The sequence below is a fragment of the Rhyacophila brunnea genome, unplaced genomic scaffold, assembly GCF_057557595.1.
Source record: "Rhyacophila brunnea isolate RB1 unplaced genomic scaffold, BYU_Rbru_1.0 scaffold_4, whole genome shotgun sequence".
In the NCBI taxonomy this organism is placed as follows: domain Eukaryota; kingdom Metazoa; phylum Arthropoda; class Insecta; order Trichoptera; family Rhyacophilidae; genus Rhyacophila; species Rhyacophila brunnea.
Genome location: NW_028233068.1, coordinates 21,856,449 through 21,874,103, shown reverse-complemented (window position 1 = coordinate 21,874,103; position 17,655 = coordinate 21,856,449). Strand labels below are relative to the sequence as shown.

General features: G+C 30.7%; 1 protein-coding gene across 1 annotated transcript in view; it reads right to left on the bottom strand.

The window, feature by feature from the left end:
• LOC147067089 (semaphorin-2A-like) overlaps window positions 1-17,655 on the bottom strand; it is a 110,910-nt gene that overhangs the window by 38,272 nt on the left and 54,983 nt on the right. The window contains exons 5-6 of the mRNA XM_085954828.1: window positions 2,676-2,780; window positions 1,646-1,889 (exon numbers count right to left, since the gene is read on the bottom strand). Of these exons, the coding sequence (XP_085810954.1) occupies window positions 1,646-1,889; window positions 2,676-2,780 (349 nt within the window). The remainder of the gene's footprint in view (window positions 1-1,645; window positions 1,890-2,675; window positions 2,781-17,655) is intronic.

The following is a 17,655-nucleotide window of genomic DNA, read 5'->3' as shown; positions in this document are numbered from 1 at the left end:
AGAATTTATTCCTTACTATCTATTCGATGTCTAACTTATGACTCAGGAATTATTATTTGGGGAGGAAAATAAAAATTGATTATTTTCGGTTATTTGATGTCATGTTATTTTATTACTTCATTTGGAGAAATGTCATGCGTATTTATCTCGTAACGGAATTTGCTTCTGTGTAATAATATTATTATTTGATCCAATATTACAGATTTATTCCTACAACGTTTGATATGTATTTACTCATTTGATTTTTATTGGGAAATAAAAAATTATTCCTACATCAAGCAATCTTCATTCATGTTTTTTTGAATTCCAAATTTATATTGATTTAACTAATGAACCTATATAAACGTTAATACTCTTATTATGTAACATTGTTCCTATAAAACCGAACTATCTCGAGCAAGGCCTGATCAAAAATGAACCATAAGTGCGAGTGAGTAATCATTCGGCACTCTTGTATCTCCGCACTATGCATTAGAGTAATATAGAATTTATCGGGCTGAATTAAATATTTTTTTAAAACGTCGCCGGTAAAAGTGGATTAGACTGATTACATTCATTTAAAAACTGCGAGCACGTGTTGTTGGAATTTGGTAAGTGCTAATTATTTTTAGTTATTTTAGTAGAATATAATATTATTAACTATGTTGTGTTTAAATTTGGTAGCCGTACTGAGAAGGAACACGAGGGTATAGCGTTTCATAGTTAAGTTGATAATAATAAAATCGAGATTCTACTGTGCGTTATACGCAAGAAACACGGCTTCATTTTGCCGAAAAATAGGCGCTATCTTAGACTATAGATACATATAGACGCCACCCGTTGCATTGCTAAATGAAGCCGCGTGCCTTGCGTTTGGTTTGTGAGCGATCGAACGCATTCGTCTACAAATGTTCGAGACCATAGACCATTTCGCTAGTGCTCACCCAAAGTGCTCGCACTAGACGCTCAGAATTAAAATATAATTTTCTATTTTTTTACGTTATATAGTATTTTTAAGCGGTCAAAATGCAACCATTAGATAAAGATATCCATAATTTAAGTTATTTTAAAGAAACAGTAGGTCACTGATATTAAAATATATAATAAAATACAAATAAATTATCACGAACATGTATCAACTTACTTATGAAACGTAATACCATCTTCTTGCTTATCAGTACGGCTACCACATTTTAAGACAACACACAGAACCATCTTTTCTACTTAATTAACCAAAAATATTTACCACTGACTTTATGTTTAACACAAAAAATATCAATTTTAGCAACACGAGCTTGCAAGTTATCGACGCTATGTGAAGCGTTTCGCCCCGATTTGATGGCGATACTTTTGGAAACTGGCTTGTAGCTAGTAGACCTTTTATCTTACTCTAGCGCGTGTCGCAGAAATTGTAAGGGTGCCGAATACTTTCTCACTCGCACTCATGCATCGTTTTTGTTCAGGCCTTGGGCGCTATCTATAATATCATTACTCTAAGGTCTCGAGCGTAATTCGTAATAATCAGAGAAAATTAATTCTTACTTGACAAAAATCTAGTATTTAAATTGTAACTAATAGAGTCCGTATTTACGTCAGGTTTTTCACATTGACGCATGATATTACTGCTACATATATATAAAAATATATATTAATATGAATATCTTACTATCCAACCACGCAGTGTTGTGCTTGATTGTCCTCGTATATGAAGGGATCCCTTGCTCCGTGCCATTGCTTAGGTCCCATCTGACGATGATGGGATCTGACGTCACGGGATCCGCCCTCACTGCAGAGTAGAGGCCCTTGGACCACAAAGAGGCGCTTCTGACGTTGGGAGACCCGTCGCACCTTCCAAGGCCTACTCCCACGCCAGCATAGTGGACGTGACGCGGTAAGTGTTTGAGATTTTTCTGTAAAAAAAAGCAACAAAATGATAAATATATATTCAATAAATAGATAATATATTTTATCATATAGGCAACCAATACACGCGGAAAGTTATTATTAATGAAAATTTTCAGTACTATAAAAATTACTTTATTATAGAGGCCTGTTATAGTGTATTAAAGTACCCAATATTTTAAAAACAATAAGTGGAATGTCGGTGTATGTAAATTGCCGACTACTGATAGGGCATAGACTGTTGAGCTGATTATGTAGTTAGTTGTACAATATTTCAGTGGTAATTGCATTCTAATGAAAAATGTCATAATTATTCTAAAATCTTGTGCATTGCACATTCACTGCACACATTAAATAATCGTTTAGTATCGATTCTTTATAATTTTTATAGATACTTAAATACATATATACTTTAGATATATACGTATATTTACAGGTTAGTTTATTTGAAAATGCACTAACCACTACCACTCACAATTCTAATACAATAAATTGAGTTTGCATTTTTTTGATACTAATGTATAATTCCAAATCGTAATAATTTACATTTAAAGAAAATGTATGATAATTACAAAATAAGTATTCTTGAAAAAGTCGTCTAATCATGCAAATGTAAATTAACATAAAAGAAATATTATAGTCCTGAGTAGATAGATACTTGAAATTTCCTGCTAAAAAATCTTAGAGGTAATAAATATTGTAGTCTTTAATTTGAAAACATTAAGAAAATCCAAATGGTGTTGTTATTTAAATCGAGTTGTCTCGCAAAGAAGATATATGTACGCTCCACTTACATATATTACTAAATCCTTTGGGTTATAGGCGTTTGTTCCACAGACGTATAAAAGATTTTCCCCGATGCTCTCAATGATACGGATGTGGTTTCTGCATTCGTATTCCTGCAATAAAATAACATATATGCGGTTATTATACTCACATTAATACTACAATACCTACATCTGTTAATCATATACAGAATCGGATGCTATTATATTTACATCAGTTGAAAAATAAACGTTTATTTGACAATCATGTATATAATAATCATGTATTATCATAATCAAATCACGTAGATAGAAATTAGAACATGTTGAAGTAATACTAAGCATAGCTGTTTAAACACATAATTTTAAAGGTTCGGTTCATGTGGAAAATGATTAGTTTTGGTTCTATGAAATAAAAAATCGGATCCCAGGCTCCGGAGCATGGTTTTGATTATTTATAAAAATAATATAGTTACTCTCCGACAAGAAGATTTAAGCAAAAGCCGGAAGGCGCTGTTGTCGACTAAATGGGAGGAGTTTGTTAGTTTATAATGGAATTGCGGTTAAAAATGGGAGGAGCTTGTTAGTTCACAGTTTTAACACGTAGCCAAGAATATGTTGTACGAGTTTACCTACTTATACTTGTATCTAAGTACCTAACATTCTATTTAGAGGTATGGTATGAATATTTTATTTTAATTTTAAAATATCAAAAGGTAAATATTTATACGATTTTTTTTAAATATCTTTATTAGTTATCTACAATAATTGTAGAATATATTATATTTTACCTACCTATATGAGTTCATAATTTAATAATTTAATTTACCTGTAAAAATAGCACGTATGAAGAATAACTAAAATAATTGAATACGAATATTAGAAAAAAAATAATAATATAATCTCTGAAACCCCGACATTTTTAAGGTGTCAAGGTTCTGGTTCTAAAATGATGAAAGTGTTTTCTGGGTTCGGTTCCGGTTCTATTTCCAGCTCTGGTAATAAGAACTCAGTCTACAATCCGATGTGGACCTTGGCCACCTCACGAAGAGACATTGATGTTAGTCAATTGCTCTGTCTGTTTGATCCTTGACCTGGGTCAAAGCATACATTGCAAAAAATATGTGAATCCAACCCAAGACCTACGACTTTATAACCAGACATCTCATATATCGGGGGTGCGTTTTAACTGGAGGTATTGTCTTGAATAAACGTTATATGTAAGATTTTTATGAAATTATTAAGACTGAAAATAAATATTTTTAGAATATTCATAAACAGTTTAAATAATAGTTTCGTTATTAATATCTATAATATAGAACGGTTTAATAATTTTCTAGATGTTTTACAATACGGGTCACTATGATTTTGGAAATTGGGCGATTGTATTTGATACAGATACTTTAAATTTGATAATCAATGCAAATTACACGTCGTCAGATTTATCGAAACTCAATGACGCATGCACGATCAAGCATCGATTAAGCGCCTCACGTTTAATGGACCAGAAGAAAGTGAAGTGCGGGAAGAACAAGTCACTTGATGGTATCCAGAAAGACAGGCGAGCGCTGGAAGTCAATAACTGGAGAAGGAGAGTGGGCGACTGAAAAGAATCGATGAGTCTACTTAATGTGGCCAAGAGCCTCGTAGTCTAGTGTGTATGGGGCTGGCGTTTCATCCCGGGAGCCCGAGATTAATTCTCGGTGAGGTCACAATATATTTATGTGATTTTCTCAAAATCCTGGAGCTAAGTGATTGTTTAAATTAATGACCACTGTTTCACTACATTACTGTCATTGGACTTCATTGCTTATTGTCGGATTAAAAAGAAAAAAACCCCAGGATGTAGTGCATAGTGTCATAAATCAAGAATAAGTAATGTTATATTAAATAATGAAATACTACATTACATATTATTAAGTTATTTTTGGACGGTAAATTATATACTTAGTTATTTAATTGCAGTAAATGTATGCGCCCACGATGGCCGACTAATTACACATCAGTCATGTATCTCGGGTTAGAATCATGGGTCTGGAAAATTTATATGTTGTTTTGCAATGTGCGTTTGGACCTAGATGCCTATCAGATCTTCTATCGAACATGGTAAAAAAATGCATATTATTTCGAAAGACACCGATATTTGAAAGAAAATAATGTATAAATAAATCATAGGGGTTCAAGTCACCTATTTGCATAGCAAACAGGTGACGAGTAAAACAAAAAATGAGTTAAACAGTATTTTTTTCAAATTATCGTTTAGTTCAGAAGCTCATTAAAAGCAGTGTGAAACAAAATTATTAAAAGTTCGTGAAAAAGCAAAATAATAATAATAGTTAACATACAATATTGGTAAAATAATAAACCATTTATATACCAAATTGGTTTTTTGATTAACGTTTTATTTCGATCAATAATGCATAAATTATTGCACATGCCAGAAAATTTGCAGTGACTTACAATTAAAAAATTACCCCGAAAACAGATTTTTTACTGAGAAATGGATGTTAGTCACTTGCTCAACCTATTATGACCATACTCTGACTGATACACAAATCGAACAACAATAATATATGTATTTGGCAGACTCAGGATTCAAACCTTGGACCCACAATATTATAAGCCGACGCTTAAGCCGCGCAGCCATCGTGGGCATTGAACAAAATTACTGAAATATAACATACAAATTCTATGCTTGTACACGAAAATAATAAAAAAAAAAGTCCAAATATAATTCATATTCGTATGAAAATTATATATAAGAAAACCACAATACTTTTCAATGGGTAGTAAATCAAAGTCTAGATTTAGGTAATTCCATATAATATAACCGCAACTTTTCATTGCCAGATCATTTTGCAACTAGAGTACATACAGCCTTAAAGTCATCTCTAATTTTTTGATTTATAAAATGTTATCGCATTGAAACTGCGGAATTTCGGGATTATCTTTGCAGTATTAAATTACAGTATTATATAAATATTAATATAAATAAATTTATGTATGATGTGTCTGTATTATATTATATAACGTGAATGGGTATATGAACTCTAATAGAAATTCTGCCAGTGTTTACTATTTTTTTTTATAATCTACTTTGATGCAGTTAATCAGACTTAATGGAATAACTCTGGGGCATTCACGACCAATGAAATTAGTTTAAACTATAATTGAAGAATACATCCCGTAACGTTAGATCGAATCAAGCAATGACAAGTACATTTTCTGGGCCCCTTAGGAATTTACTAGATAAATTTTCCGAAATTCCGGTGTCCAAATAAAGTAACGAAAATCACCGCAATCAATAAATTCCGGTAGGAGATTTATGAAATATTATCAGTATCTTCCCCGCGAGTGAGTGTCCCTTAGGGGCCATATTCCGGCACCCACTATCCGTGTGACGTCACGGGATTGTGACGTGGGGTGAGCAGAGTTCGCGTGATGATAAATGGTCCTCGAAGACAGCGTCTTCCTGTCCCGCGCCGAGTTTTTTTGGTTGTCACCCCAGAGGAGAGGATTTCTCGAATGACAAATGATCGCGGACAGCACCTACCCGACTTACGGGACGTTCTGATAACTTTGAAGAAGAACGCTTTTTCTTTGTTTCATTCTTTTTTTATTCTTTTGTTTTTTAAACGTTTTTTGTTTGTTGCAAAGAAAACAAAACAAAACAACAAGTTATTATCGCAAAAGTTTATTAAAGAATAACAATAAAATAAAAACAATTAGAAGGTAAAAACAATGAAGTATGGGCATTCTTTTGGATGGGCTATTCAAATTTTCAATTATTACGACTTTATTTTGATTTTTCAGCTCACTTGTGAGTTTTTCTTTAATTAAAATCAACAGTCTACCCTACCAGACTGATGTATACGAAGTAATGATTATTATAAAATATGATAAAACATCTCAGAAGTACGAACGAACTCCAGACTCCCATAGTCCGGTGAGATCTTTGTTTACAATAGAGCTTAAATAAAACTTACCTGCGCAAATCAGTTTGTGTCAGGAAGCCCGTGTGTATGGAAGGGAAAACTGAAGCTCGCGCAAACCGAAAAGTGTTGCAAAAGTCTATACCACGCAGGCAAGTCAGTGCCATCTAGCCGACGCATATGTAATATTATTCTCCATGGTTACAGAATTCACAAAATATTGCCAAGTGTTCAAATAACCCTACGAATCTTTTTGAATATAAAAGATTTTAGAATATAAACGTGGCATATGAAAATATGCAGATACTGCGCTGGATCAGCCACGTGCACAGAATGTCGAAGGATATACCAGCAATTCGGGCAATTTACGCAACCCTCGAGGGCAAGAGAAGACATGGACGGCCGACTGAGATGGTTGGAATACGTCAAAGGAGATTTAAGAATGCTCGGTCAAAGCAACTGGAGAGTGTCTGCACAGGATCGTTCAGGATAGAGGAAGTTTTTGAAAGAGGTCAAGTCCCGCCATGGGTTTTACTGTCATAAAGGATGAATGGCATATTTTCTTTTTGCAAACATATTAGCAAACAGTAAACAAGGCGAACACCTCAATTAATTTTATAATTAACGTAATTAAATAAACTACTAACTGTCTTTAACATTAAAACTGTTAAAAAGATATTTAAAATTAATCGTAAAATATTAAAAAAAAAAAAATACTGCTGATGAACATACCTAAATGATTTTGCAATCAACCTCACGTTTAATTATATTTAACTGACAAACTGAGTTAGATTTAATATTTTTTAAATATACATACGATTGAACTATAAGAATCAGAATCAAGAAAAAAAGTAAAATAGAGGTTACCGATTTTGAAACTAATATAAAAAAATATTTATATTAAATTTAACATAAGTACCAATATCATAAATATACGTAATATTTTTTTTTATAAAAATATTTGTAATACATGAAATTTGACTACGAATCCATCGTAGTTCGAAGGGTGTACTTTACCAATTAAGCTAACGGTGCATCACTAAATTTGTAAATTTTGATCAAGGTTTTATATTTTTTTTTGTTTTTATTTCTTGGTGAATATAGGTATCAATTGGAAATAATATTAAAATTTGGTTTGTGAAAATGCCTTAGGACCAAACCGATATCACATTTATAATATAAATTTATTTAAATTGTAGAAATAGTACCCAATTGAAATAAAAAAATAAAACAAATCAAAAAATTAAGTGAATGGGAGTTATCTATTTTAATTTGGTGAAGATAATAACAATATTAACATGATTCATGGGCAGCGTCAGTGTCTCTCTAAATTTTAGTTTTAACGAATTTTCGGTGGCCAATATTTAAAAAAATATTTAATTTAACAAACGTATTTTAGACATATAGTACCTATTCTAAACAACTTTACATATTATTAAATAAGATACTTCTATTGTAATTCATACATTGATAATAATATTAATCCAATATTCTAACAAAGAGATTTCTCGTTAAAATAATGGTAATAATTGACGAAGCGGTTAGGAATTCCAGTTGCGGAACATTCAAGCGGCATCTTGTAGTATTCATTCCAAAGATTTTAGCGCATTCCGGCGGCATTTCCTATCTCCGTATAACCATATTGCGCTAGCTTCGTAGAGTCGTAGTAGCGTAGCGAAATAGAACCATAGCGTAGCACTATAGCGTAACGTCTATTGTTCACGCGGGAAATAAATGTGACGGATATGAATCAAATTCGGAACATTCAATGAATAGGTATTATTCGTAGACTATTGTATTGATGTCTGAAACTCTGGCACTGATTTGATTGTTTCGTTGATACTTTGATTAAATTAAATTGTTAATTAAATGATACAGTATTTTAATTTCCTCTGTAAAGTATAAAATACTATTAAATTTAACTATCAAGATATAATTATTGTTATCATTATTTTAGCGTGAATTTTATCCACGACAGGAGATATGCCTTGTATGCTCTTATATTAAATCTTAAGCGCCATAAGTTCTCAATTTTAGTTATGTTTTGATGTTTTAATATTTTTAAATAGTAAGTAATTATCAAAGAATTTAAAAAAAAAACATAAACCGTAATCAATATTTCTTTCATTTAAACTAGTTTTTAAAATTTACGTTAGACATTGGTTGCATGAATATTATTGTTGAATAATTAATAATAAATTATTCATAAATTTTGTAATAGCTCAGAGGATGCTTTACATTGCCAATGCGATGAATCGTATTAAGTTTTATGAGAAAAATCTTAATTTTTTTAATTTAAAAAATAGACTTTAATTATTAATAAATCGTTTTACAAATTTAAAAAAACCAAATATAAAATCAGTTATGCGCTGAAATTCAAAAGGTACATATATATTGCAATATTTTTTTTATTATTGTCAGAAAATTTCTGAGTGAGGTTGTTCCCAGTATGCAAAATTGCGACTAAAATTCAATTGAGATTTTGTTGTGGAAGTACCATTTCTAGATAAAGCTCAATTCAAAAACACAAATTGATCTTTATAATATTTAATATTTTCATGGTTGTTTGTCACCTAGATTTCTGGGTTGTTACCGCGTGTTCTTCCTCCTTTCCTCGATGTTCATTGCAGAGACCATCCTCAAGAGATAATGTGTAATTGTCTTCTGAATCTTGTAAGGCATGCAAATACTAGGGTTGCCAACATGACAATACCGACATTCAGATATAAATAATAAATTTTCTAGAAAATCGACGCTCTTTAAATTTCGCAGAATATACAACATTACGTATGAACCTAAATATTAATGTGAGAAATAACTGTAAATAGTTACAGGATAAAAAGAACTTTTTATATACAACGTTTTTAAATTTTCTGTTGAAATATTATGCTCAATATGCTCAAACTTGTACTTGATATGAAGTAAATAATAAACAAACAAACAAAGAAATATAGAATACTGAAATGTCATTTTGACATTTCATTTGGATTTCCATAGTAACGCACGTATATATTAATAATTTAGTTGCTAGGACCACCCCCTTAGCAACCAATAATAGTCTTTTACTTTTTACGGATTTTTCTGAAATAACTTTCCATACAAAACAGAATTAACTGAAAATAAATTCAATTCTGCTGAAATATGGCTAAAGATGATGGGGATAAAGAATGCATTGGCATCGTGTTCTTATATATTCTAAAAGTTTCAAATGGCTAGCTAGTCGGGAAGTTAGTTAAAAATCGATTGTAAGATTTGTACTGGACAAACAACTACCGGACTAACAAGAATACGAGCTAATAAAAACGTTGTAAAAAATATAATAATATTAAGATTAAAGCTTTTGACGAATACTACTTTCATGAAAGTTTTTTTAATAATTAATATTGTAGTGTTATGTTTGAATATAAAAACATATTTAATATTTTTAGATAGGTACGTTAAATTTTCAGTAAATTGTTAAATAATGATATCTGTCACTACATTTTCATAGTTACTACATTTCTTTTTATACCTCTTATGATTATTGTTTATAAGTTTCATCTAATAGAACTATGCAATTTCCTGCATTGGATATAATATAATATAGATGATAACACGACCATTGTCCAGAAACAATGATTTAAGTGAATATAGATTCATCATGATGCTTTTGGTATCGAACACCTATCTATCACCAAGGGGCCAGCAGATGACCATGCAAGACCGAAATAATGTACGCCATTAATATCAGTATTGTATTGCTGCCATTGTTATTTCGGAGATTCTTTTCTAAGTGCCGCTACCAAAAGAAATTTCAAGAATAGCTACCGGACAATAGAAATAATGGCAGGCTTATAATAATCATCATAACATGAATACCCGAAAAAGAAATATAATATAACCATATACTCAGGATAACAATGTAATATTTTATTATCAAAGAAAATTTTATTCTATGACTAAAACGTGCCAACGCAAAACAACAAAATTGACAGTGATTCTTAAATAAATAATTTTAAATATGTATAATCATTATCATCATCAGCTGGGGTTTATCCACTGATGAATGAAGGCCTCCCCTAACTCCCACCACTATCCTTAGTCCTTAGTTTTTTTCTGACATGTACCTACATCCACTAGCTTTATGAGTTCGTACAGAAGGTATAGCGCGTCTGCAGGTGTATACATAAATGATTAAAATATTTATGTGCCATTCAACTGCGTATCTGAGACAAGGAATATGCATAAAAATCCAAAGAGGTAATGCAGTCGCTGTTTAAGGTACTCTTGAGGTATTCAGGGTACTGAATCAGGTATTTTATAGACTTGTGTAAACCTAGTTTATCACTAGTTTTATAATTGTTAGTAATATTTTGGTTGTTTTGGTGTTCGTAATCAGGGTTTTTTTTTTTACCGTGTTGGGTGATTAGCCCTACGACGAACCCTCCTCTTTTATCCGGGCTTGGGACCGGTCATAGCGTAGGTAGAGTAGTTCCCTATTACTATAGATCTATATATAGGCTATAGAGACTTGGTGCTTAACCCAAAACGAGGAAAATAAATTAGCTGTCTTCGAGCGAAAAATACTCCGAAAAATCTTTGGACCCAAGCTGGAAAATGGGAACTACAGAAAAAAAATGAGCCACGAGTTGGAAGAGCTGATTGAACAACAAACAATCATAAGATACTGTGAGTCCCAAGGATTACGATGGGCGGGACATGTGGAGAGAATGCCTGAAGTTAGAGCGCCAAGGATCATGACAAAGTGGCTACCCTAACGGAAGAGACCCAGAGGCCGACCAAGAAGGAGGTGAGTTGACGCCCTAGAAGAGGACTGGCTTCATATAGGAAGACCCGGTAACTGGAGAAGTGTGGCGAGAGACCGGAGTGGAGAGCGGTTGTGGAGGAGGCCAAATCCCACCCCGGGGTGTAGCGTCGTGAAAGAGTAATATTTTGGTTTATATAATTATAATATGTAGTTAAATCGTTTAATTTTACACATTTTGTCACTTATTTTATTATTATTGATGTTTTTTTTATAAAATTATTTATTAATTCTCTATAAAATTCTCAATATAATATACTTAATATTGTGTAACTGTTTATTTGCAATAATAAAATACAAGCTATATTTAGAAAAAATATTCAATAAAATTGTTACATTATCAAAAAATGTATAACACCATTAAATATACTATATTAATAAAGTCTTGAATTTCGTTTTTGGCATCTTCGTGCTTTATGTATGGTAAGTAAATGGCGAAAAGTAAAAGAAAAAGGAGGTACTTAAGATGTGAGATCCGAAAAAGTAATGTTCACTCTAGTTAGTTTCTAATTTCAATTAAACCTTGCCTAAAGATAAAAGAAGCTACATCTAAAATTAATATGTATGTTTAAATGGCATATTAAATAAAAGCTTCGAATTTGGAAGCATGACGTTCAACTTACGTTTCATATAATTTTCCGATCGGCTTTGAAAATACTCCGATTGGTATCTCCGTATATCTTATATAACTCGATGATAAATCGAGTGCTTGATTACTGTAGCCTACGTATACATCTGTGTGTTTAGTCTAAGTAGTCGGCTATTACTGCATATTGTATAGGTGGTACCTTAGGGCAACAATTTAAAATGTATATTTAGTATATATGTCTTTGTTTATCTGTTATTAATTAATATAATAGAAAATACTACTAAATACTGTTATTAATTGAAAAGTATTTATTACGACATGTTATAAATGATCGTACAAAGTTTTCGAGACTGTGTTATGCACACAATTGACAACAATTATTAAAGTAGTTAATGTGTGAATTTTTTTAAAACTAATCTATATAGTAGTGAAAAATTGCACATGTTATCTATCCTCTTTATATCTTAATGATTGTTTATATATATATATATAACATTATATAATTCGTGGAGTTACTGTTAAAAGTTGATAAGTCTCTATTATATTGAATGAAATTGATTTTTTTTCAAGCATTTATTATATATACGCCTAATCCATTGTCAACTCTAAATACGTAAATTATCGTCATACTAAATTTTACACCCATGGTGGCCGCGCCTCTTAAGCGTTGGACTATCACGCCGTGGGTCCTAGGTTCGAATCCTGGGTCTGGAAAGTACACATATTGTTTTTCAATTTGTGTCTGTCAGGGTATGGACCTAATAGGTTGAGCATGTGGCTGACATCCATTTCTCGTAAAAAACAAAATCTTTTAATACATACCTCTACTCTGTGGAGGCCCATATGATCCTATTAGGATCGGACATCGTCGAAAGAAGAAATTTTAGCAGTAACCCTACGAATTATATAACCTTGATACCAAATGGAAAAAAGTACTAAACTATTATCAATTATTAGAATTTAAATTAAGTTTCTATCTAATCAGGTATAAATTTTTGGGTTTATTAACTCATTCGCTGCTGACTATATAATGAGATTTTAATTAGCACCTTTAAAATGCACGTTAATTACATCGATCGGCCGCCTGGTCATTACGCGCATGTGCGTCTTCAGCGTCCAAAGTATTAAGTTCATGACGTTAACATAATGCTTACGGGCCCTTTTAATTAATTTTGTAATTAACGTGTTAATTTGCATTTGAAAAGTAATTAGCAAAAAATTTTATGCGGCCCGTAAGCATTGGGTTAATACTTAATTATTATTATATGATAAATTAAAAACGATACGGACGTTAGAGTCTGAGAAAAATATAGAAAATTAAGAAATAATTCACGGACCATACTATCCCTCATCACATCTAAATTAGAAAGATGCGTCAAAAGAGTCACAAATTGACCTATTTTATGGCTGCTAATTACTATATTTTGACTGTATATTTGGCGGATCAGTGGTAGGTATCCCCTAGAAAGATGCAATAGAAATGTCGAATATAGACTCTTCTTCAAATATGTAGCAATTATGGAAGTAGAGAAATAATATAGATTTTAATCATTATTGAATATAGTTACTTACGTGACATTGCTGAAAAAAATATTATTTATGGTATGTTTATAAAAAAATGTTCCTAATACTACATTATATAAAAATTACCAGCGTACATACCTACGAGTATCTACCAGAATGTAAAAGTTTAGAGATTAGATAAAAAGTTATGACCGTATTCTAGTTTTTTTAATATATAATGTTAGCATTAAAAATATAAACAAAAATTTAGAAACTTGAGTAAGTACACATTTATTTTATAAATTCAATAAGTACCTATATCAAAGATAATCGTCGTTCGAAAACTTTTAAAGAAATTTCATAAAATTCCAACGACTATCTCAGTTTGTACAAGTATTTTGCAACATTTCGCAATCTGATTAAAAACCATTTAGCTGACAAAAAGGAGAGCACTCTTAAACTTTGAAAAGGAAGCAATTTCGTTCGCCTTCATTCGACACTGGAATTATTTCCGATGAGTAGAAAACTTAAGTCGAAATTGAATTTTTCATTTGACACTCCCTGACAGTGTAGCATTAAGGGAATGCTTTTATAGAATTAATAAAAGCAATATGATTAATGTAGGTACAACAAAATTAAAGAGGAAGATTAAAACCATATTCAAATAATTCATTAACGTATAATAATTATGTATTTTAAACAGAATGAAAATTAATAAACGTCTATCAAAGAAAACTATGCAAATGGAATAAGAGCGCATTGTGTGTAAATAAAAAAAATTCCAACTGATATATGTACATAAGAACATATATCTTAATCAACGAATATTTTAAACTATGTACATAATATATGTTTTATTTTCAAATACATGCTCCGATAAAAAGACTTCAAGTAAAAAAGTACTTACGTTATCTAAATATTTTTTTTACAACACAGACGATGACATTTGGACACACGTTTTATAGGCTTAACACTTCAAGAATGTTAGGTGCGTTCTTATTTGTTAGTTTGAATTGTTAACAAATAATTCTGATCGTCGTACAAAACGCCATTTTTGACTTGTAATGGGTGACAACGATGTCCTGAGAGGCCACACAGACTGAAGTATATCTCATTAGAATAATTTAATACTATAATCTTGTACTTCTATTACTATTGGTCAAAATACTTCTATGTTAAGGCTATACTTCAGTTGAGGCATAGTCTAAAAATATCGTGGCTAGGCAATGCGCGGATTGTGCAAATGACGCGTGCCGAACAAAATATAATTTGTCATAAAAATTCAACATGCGTCCATTTAATGTTATGTTTATTGTTATATTACTAATAATAATAGTATATTCATTGACATGTTTTCTTTCTTAAGTACATACGTACACTTTTTTAGTCATCTTTACACGATTTACGAATATTTTCATCCGACGCCAAGACAAAATAAATCGACGTGCGCACATATCGAATGTCAGTCTCCGATTGGCGAGTCCAGGCGACGAGTGAGAAATTTCGTCGCACCTACTACTGTTGAAAATTATTTGCCGTTTCACTGAAGTACGCTCTTAACCATATAACAGGATTAATATTACCAAATCGCATATTTTGATAATTGAAACACAGTCAAAAACTCAACCTATTTTTATTTTATAATGATCATTCTTATTACATATTAGACATACATAGATAATGTTTATCACAAGAAAGCATGCTTGATATAGGTTCTTAAATTGCTATGTTAAATATTCAATATTCTATATATAATATTATATATAAAACATTATTAAAATTTTTTTTCGTTTAATAATCCATAAAATAAAGTTAAATTTTAATAAATATTACTCAAAATGACAGAGTTGAGACTTCTTCAAAAGTATTGCCAGATTTTTAATATCAGAGTATAAATAGCTGATCAAGTTTTGATGAAATTAATAGGTTGTATTAATTGTTCTAGTGAAAATATTATCATAATATTGAAACAGGGGCCTGCAGAATTTTAAAAATTATTTTTATAAATTGAATTAAAATAATTTTCATATTATATTATTAATATTAATTCGAATCCTAGGTCTGGCAAAAATATACATGTTATTTTTTCCCAATGTGTAGGTATTTAGACCTAATATCAATTTCTCTTAAATATAAAAATTTGTTAATACAGTATCCACCATGTGGATAAATCTATAGATAAAACGATGGTAAAACGATTGGAATGTGGTAGAGAGAAAAAACACCTGCGCGCAAGAGAGCTTATTTCTAGAATACAACAGAAGGATGTCGTAAGCAGAATATGAATTACTCATGAAGACTATGATCTCAGTAATTAGACAATAACTGAGAAGAGTTATAAAATCTTTCATAATAATATAATATCTAAAATGTTGATATAACTTTTAGACTATCAAGCAATGCTCATTTTAAACAAGCATGTTTATTTATTTCACATACCTACTAAGTTAATTAATTTTACAAGTCGGCACATTAGTAATAACGTATTTCGGTGTGAGCGATAATAAATATTGTTGGCAACATATTTTCCTAAGTACAGCTCTCCTTCACAGTGTTGTCATAATACTTACGCTGCAGGAAAATTGTGCGCGAAAGCTTATATCCATAGCTGCAGTGGCCATAAAAGATGCCCATATACATTTCATTCAAAAGAAACCTTATCCTTGCACTATCCATAAATAATCACAATTTCGAAGTGCATGTAAACGATCGAATTTCTTCGTCTGGTGAGAGGAGAAATCACTATGTTTTCACATTTCGTGGAAACTGGAAAGTGATACAAATGAAGTTATATAAAACCAAATTGAAAAATATTATTTCCATTTAGTTAACTTTTTAACAGTGTATAAGTAACATTTAAATATTCTTATATTCTCTTTACAAGCAATTGCTTGAAAGATAATGAGTCATTGCATCAAATTCCGTATCTGGAAAACTCAAAAGTTGATTAATACAATATATAAAACATAATATATATATTTAGAAAGTACATAGATAGTAACAATGTAAATTTATATGATATGATGGGTATCAAACCACGTTTCATGAGAAAGTGAATTTTATAATATTAAAAATGTCTTTTACTCTTATGGTAAATTCACATAGGCAAATACACAATATATTATATTTTCACATATTATTATACCTACTTATTTCTTATCATCCTATGGTCTTTAAATTTGGTACACCGTACTAAATGTGATGGAAATATATTTCATCAACATTCTCAATATACTATTATTCGTCTACCGTCAGCCGGCTTTAATGCCCACGGTAGATGAACGGCTTACGCATCAGCTTATAATGTTGTTGGGTCCCTGGTTTGGATCCTGGGTCTGGCAAATACATATTGTTCTTCAATTTGTGTATGTAGTCAGAGTAAAATGTGTCTTTATTTCCATTAAAAATATTTAGTGATCTGATCATAATCGTAACTCTCATCCAATGAGAAAATATTTCCATAGGTTATAAACATTTTTTGAATAAATAAATACTTAGTTTTTCATTCGCAATGATATGCATTATTATTAATGGTATAGTTGTATTCCACATATTACTTATACCATAAAAAATACCAAATAAAAAACCTTTATAATAATATTATGTACGTTTTTAGATGATTAACTATTGCCTGTAAAAATACACCAGAAGAAAAACCATTTTGGGAATGAAAAATACAAATACACTATACATAAAACATATTTTTTGTAATGTATAGGTATGTACCACTATGAAAAATGTAAACAAAACTTGTCGTGAGGCATTCAACAAACCGTGAAAGATAAACAGTCTCATCATTTCCGCCAGAATATACAAGAAAAATGAAAATAATATTTTAATAGAAGGAACGTACATTTTAATGAAATATTATTATGTTCAAAATATTAAATGTAGTAAAAGTTTAATGTAAGTACTTAAACATTCAAAGCTTTGTAAAATATTGTCTAAATACAAAATTTAATTACACGTTTGACGTGAATTTGTTGTTATGTAAAATACGCTATTAACAATTCTTCAAAATAATTAAGCAGCTATGTTATTTGAATAGACACAATATATTTTAGAACAAAATCTTTCCCAAAATCTAGATAAATATTATAAATAAATATCAATATTATGTTCTTTTTTAAATACTTATATTTTATATATTTTTTTTAATTTAACGAATAATACACAAGACTG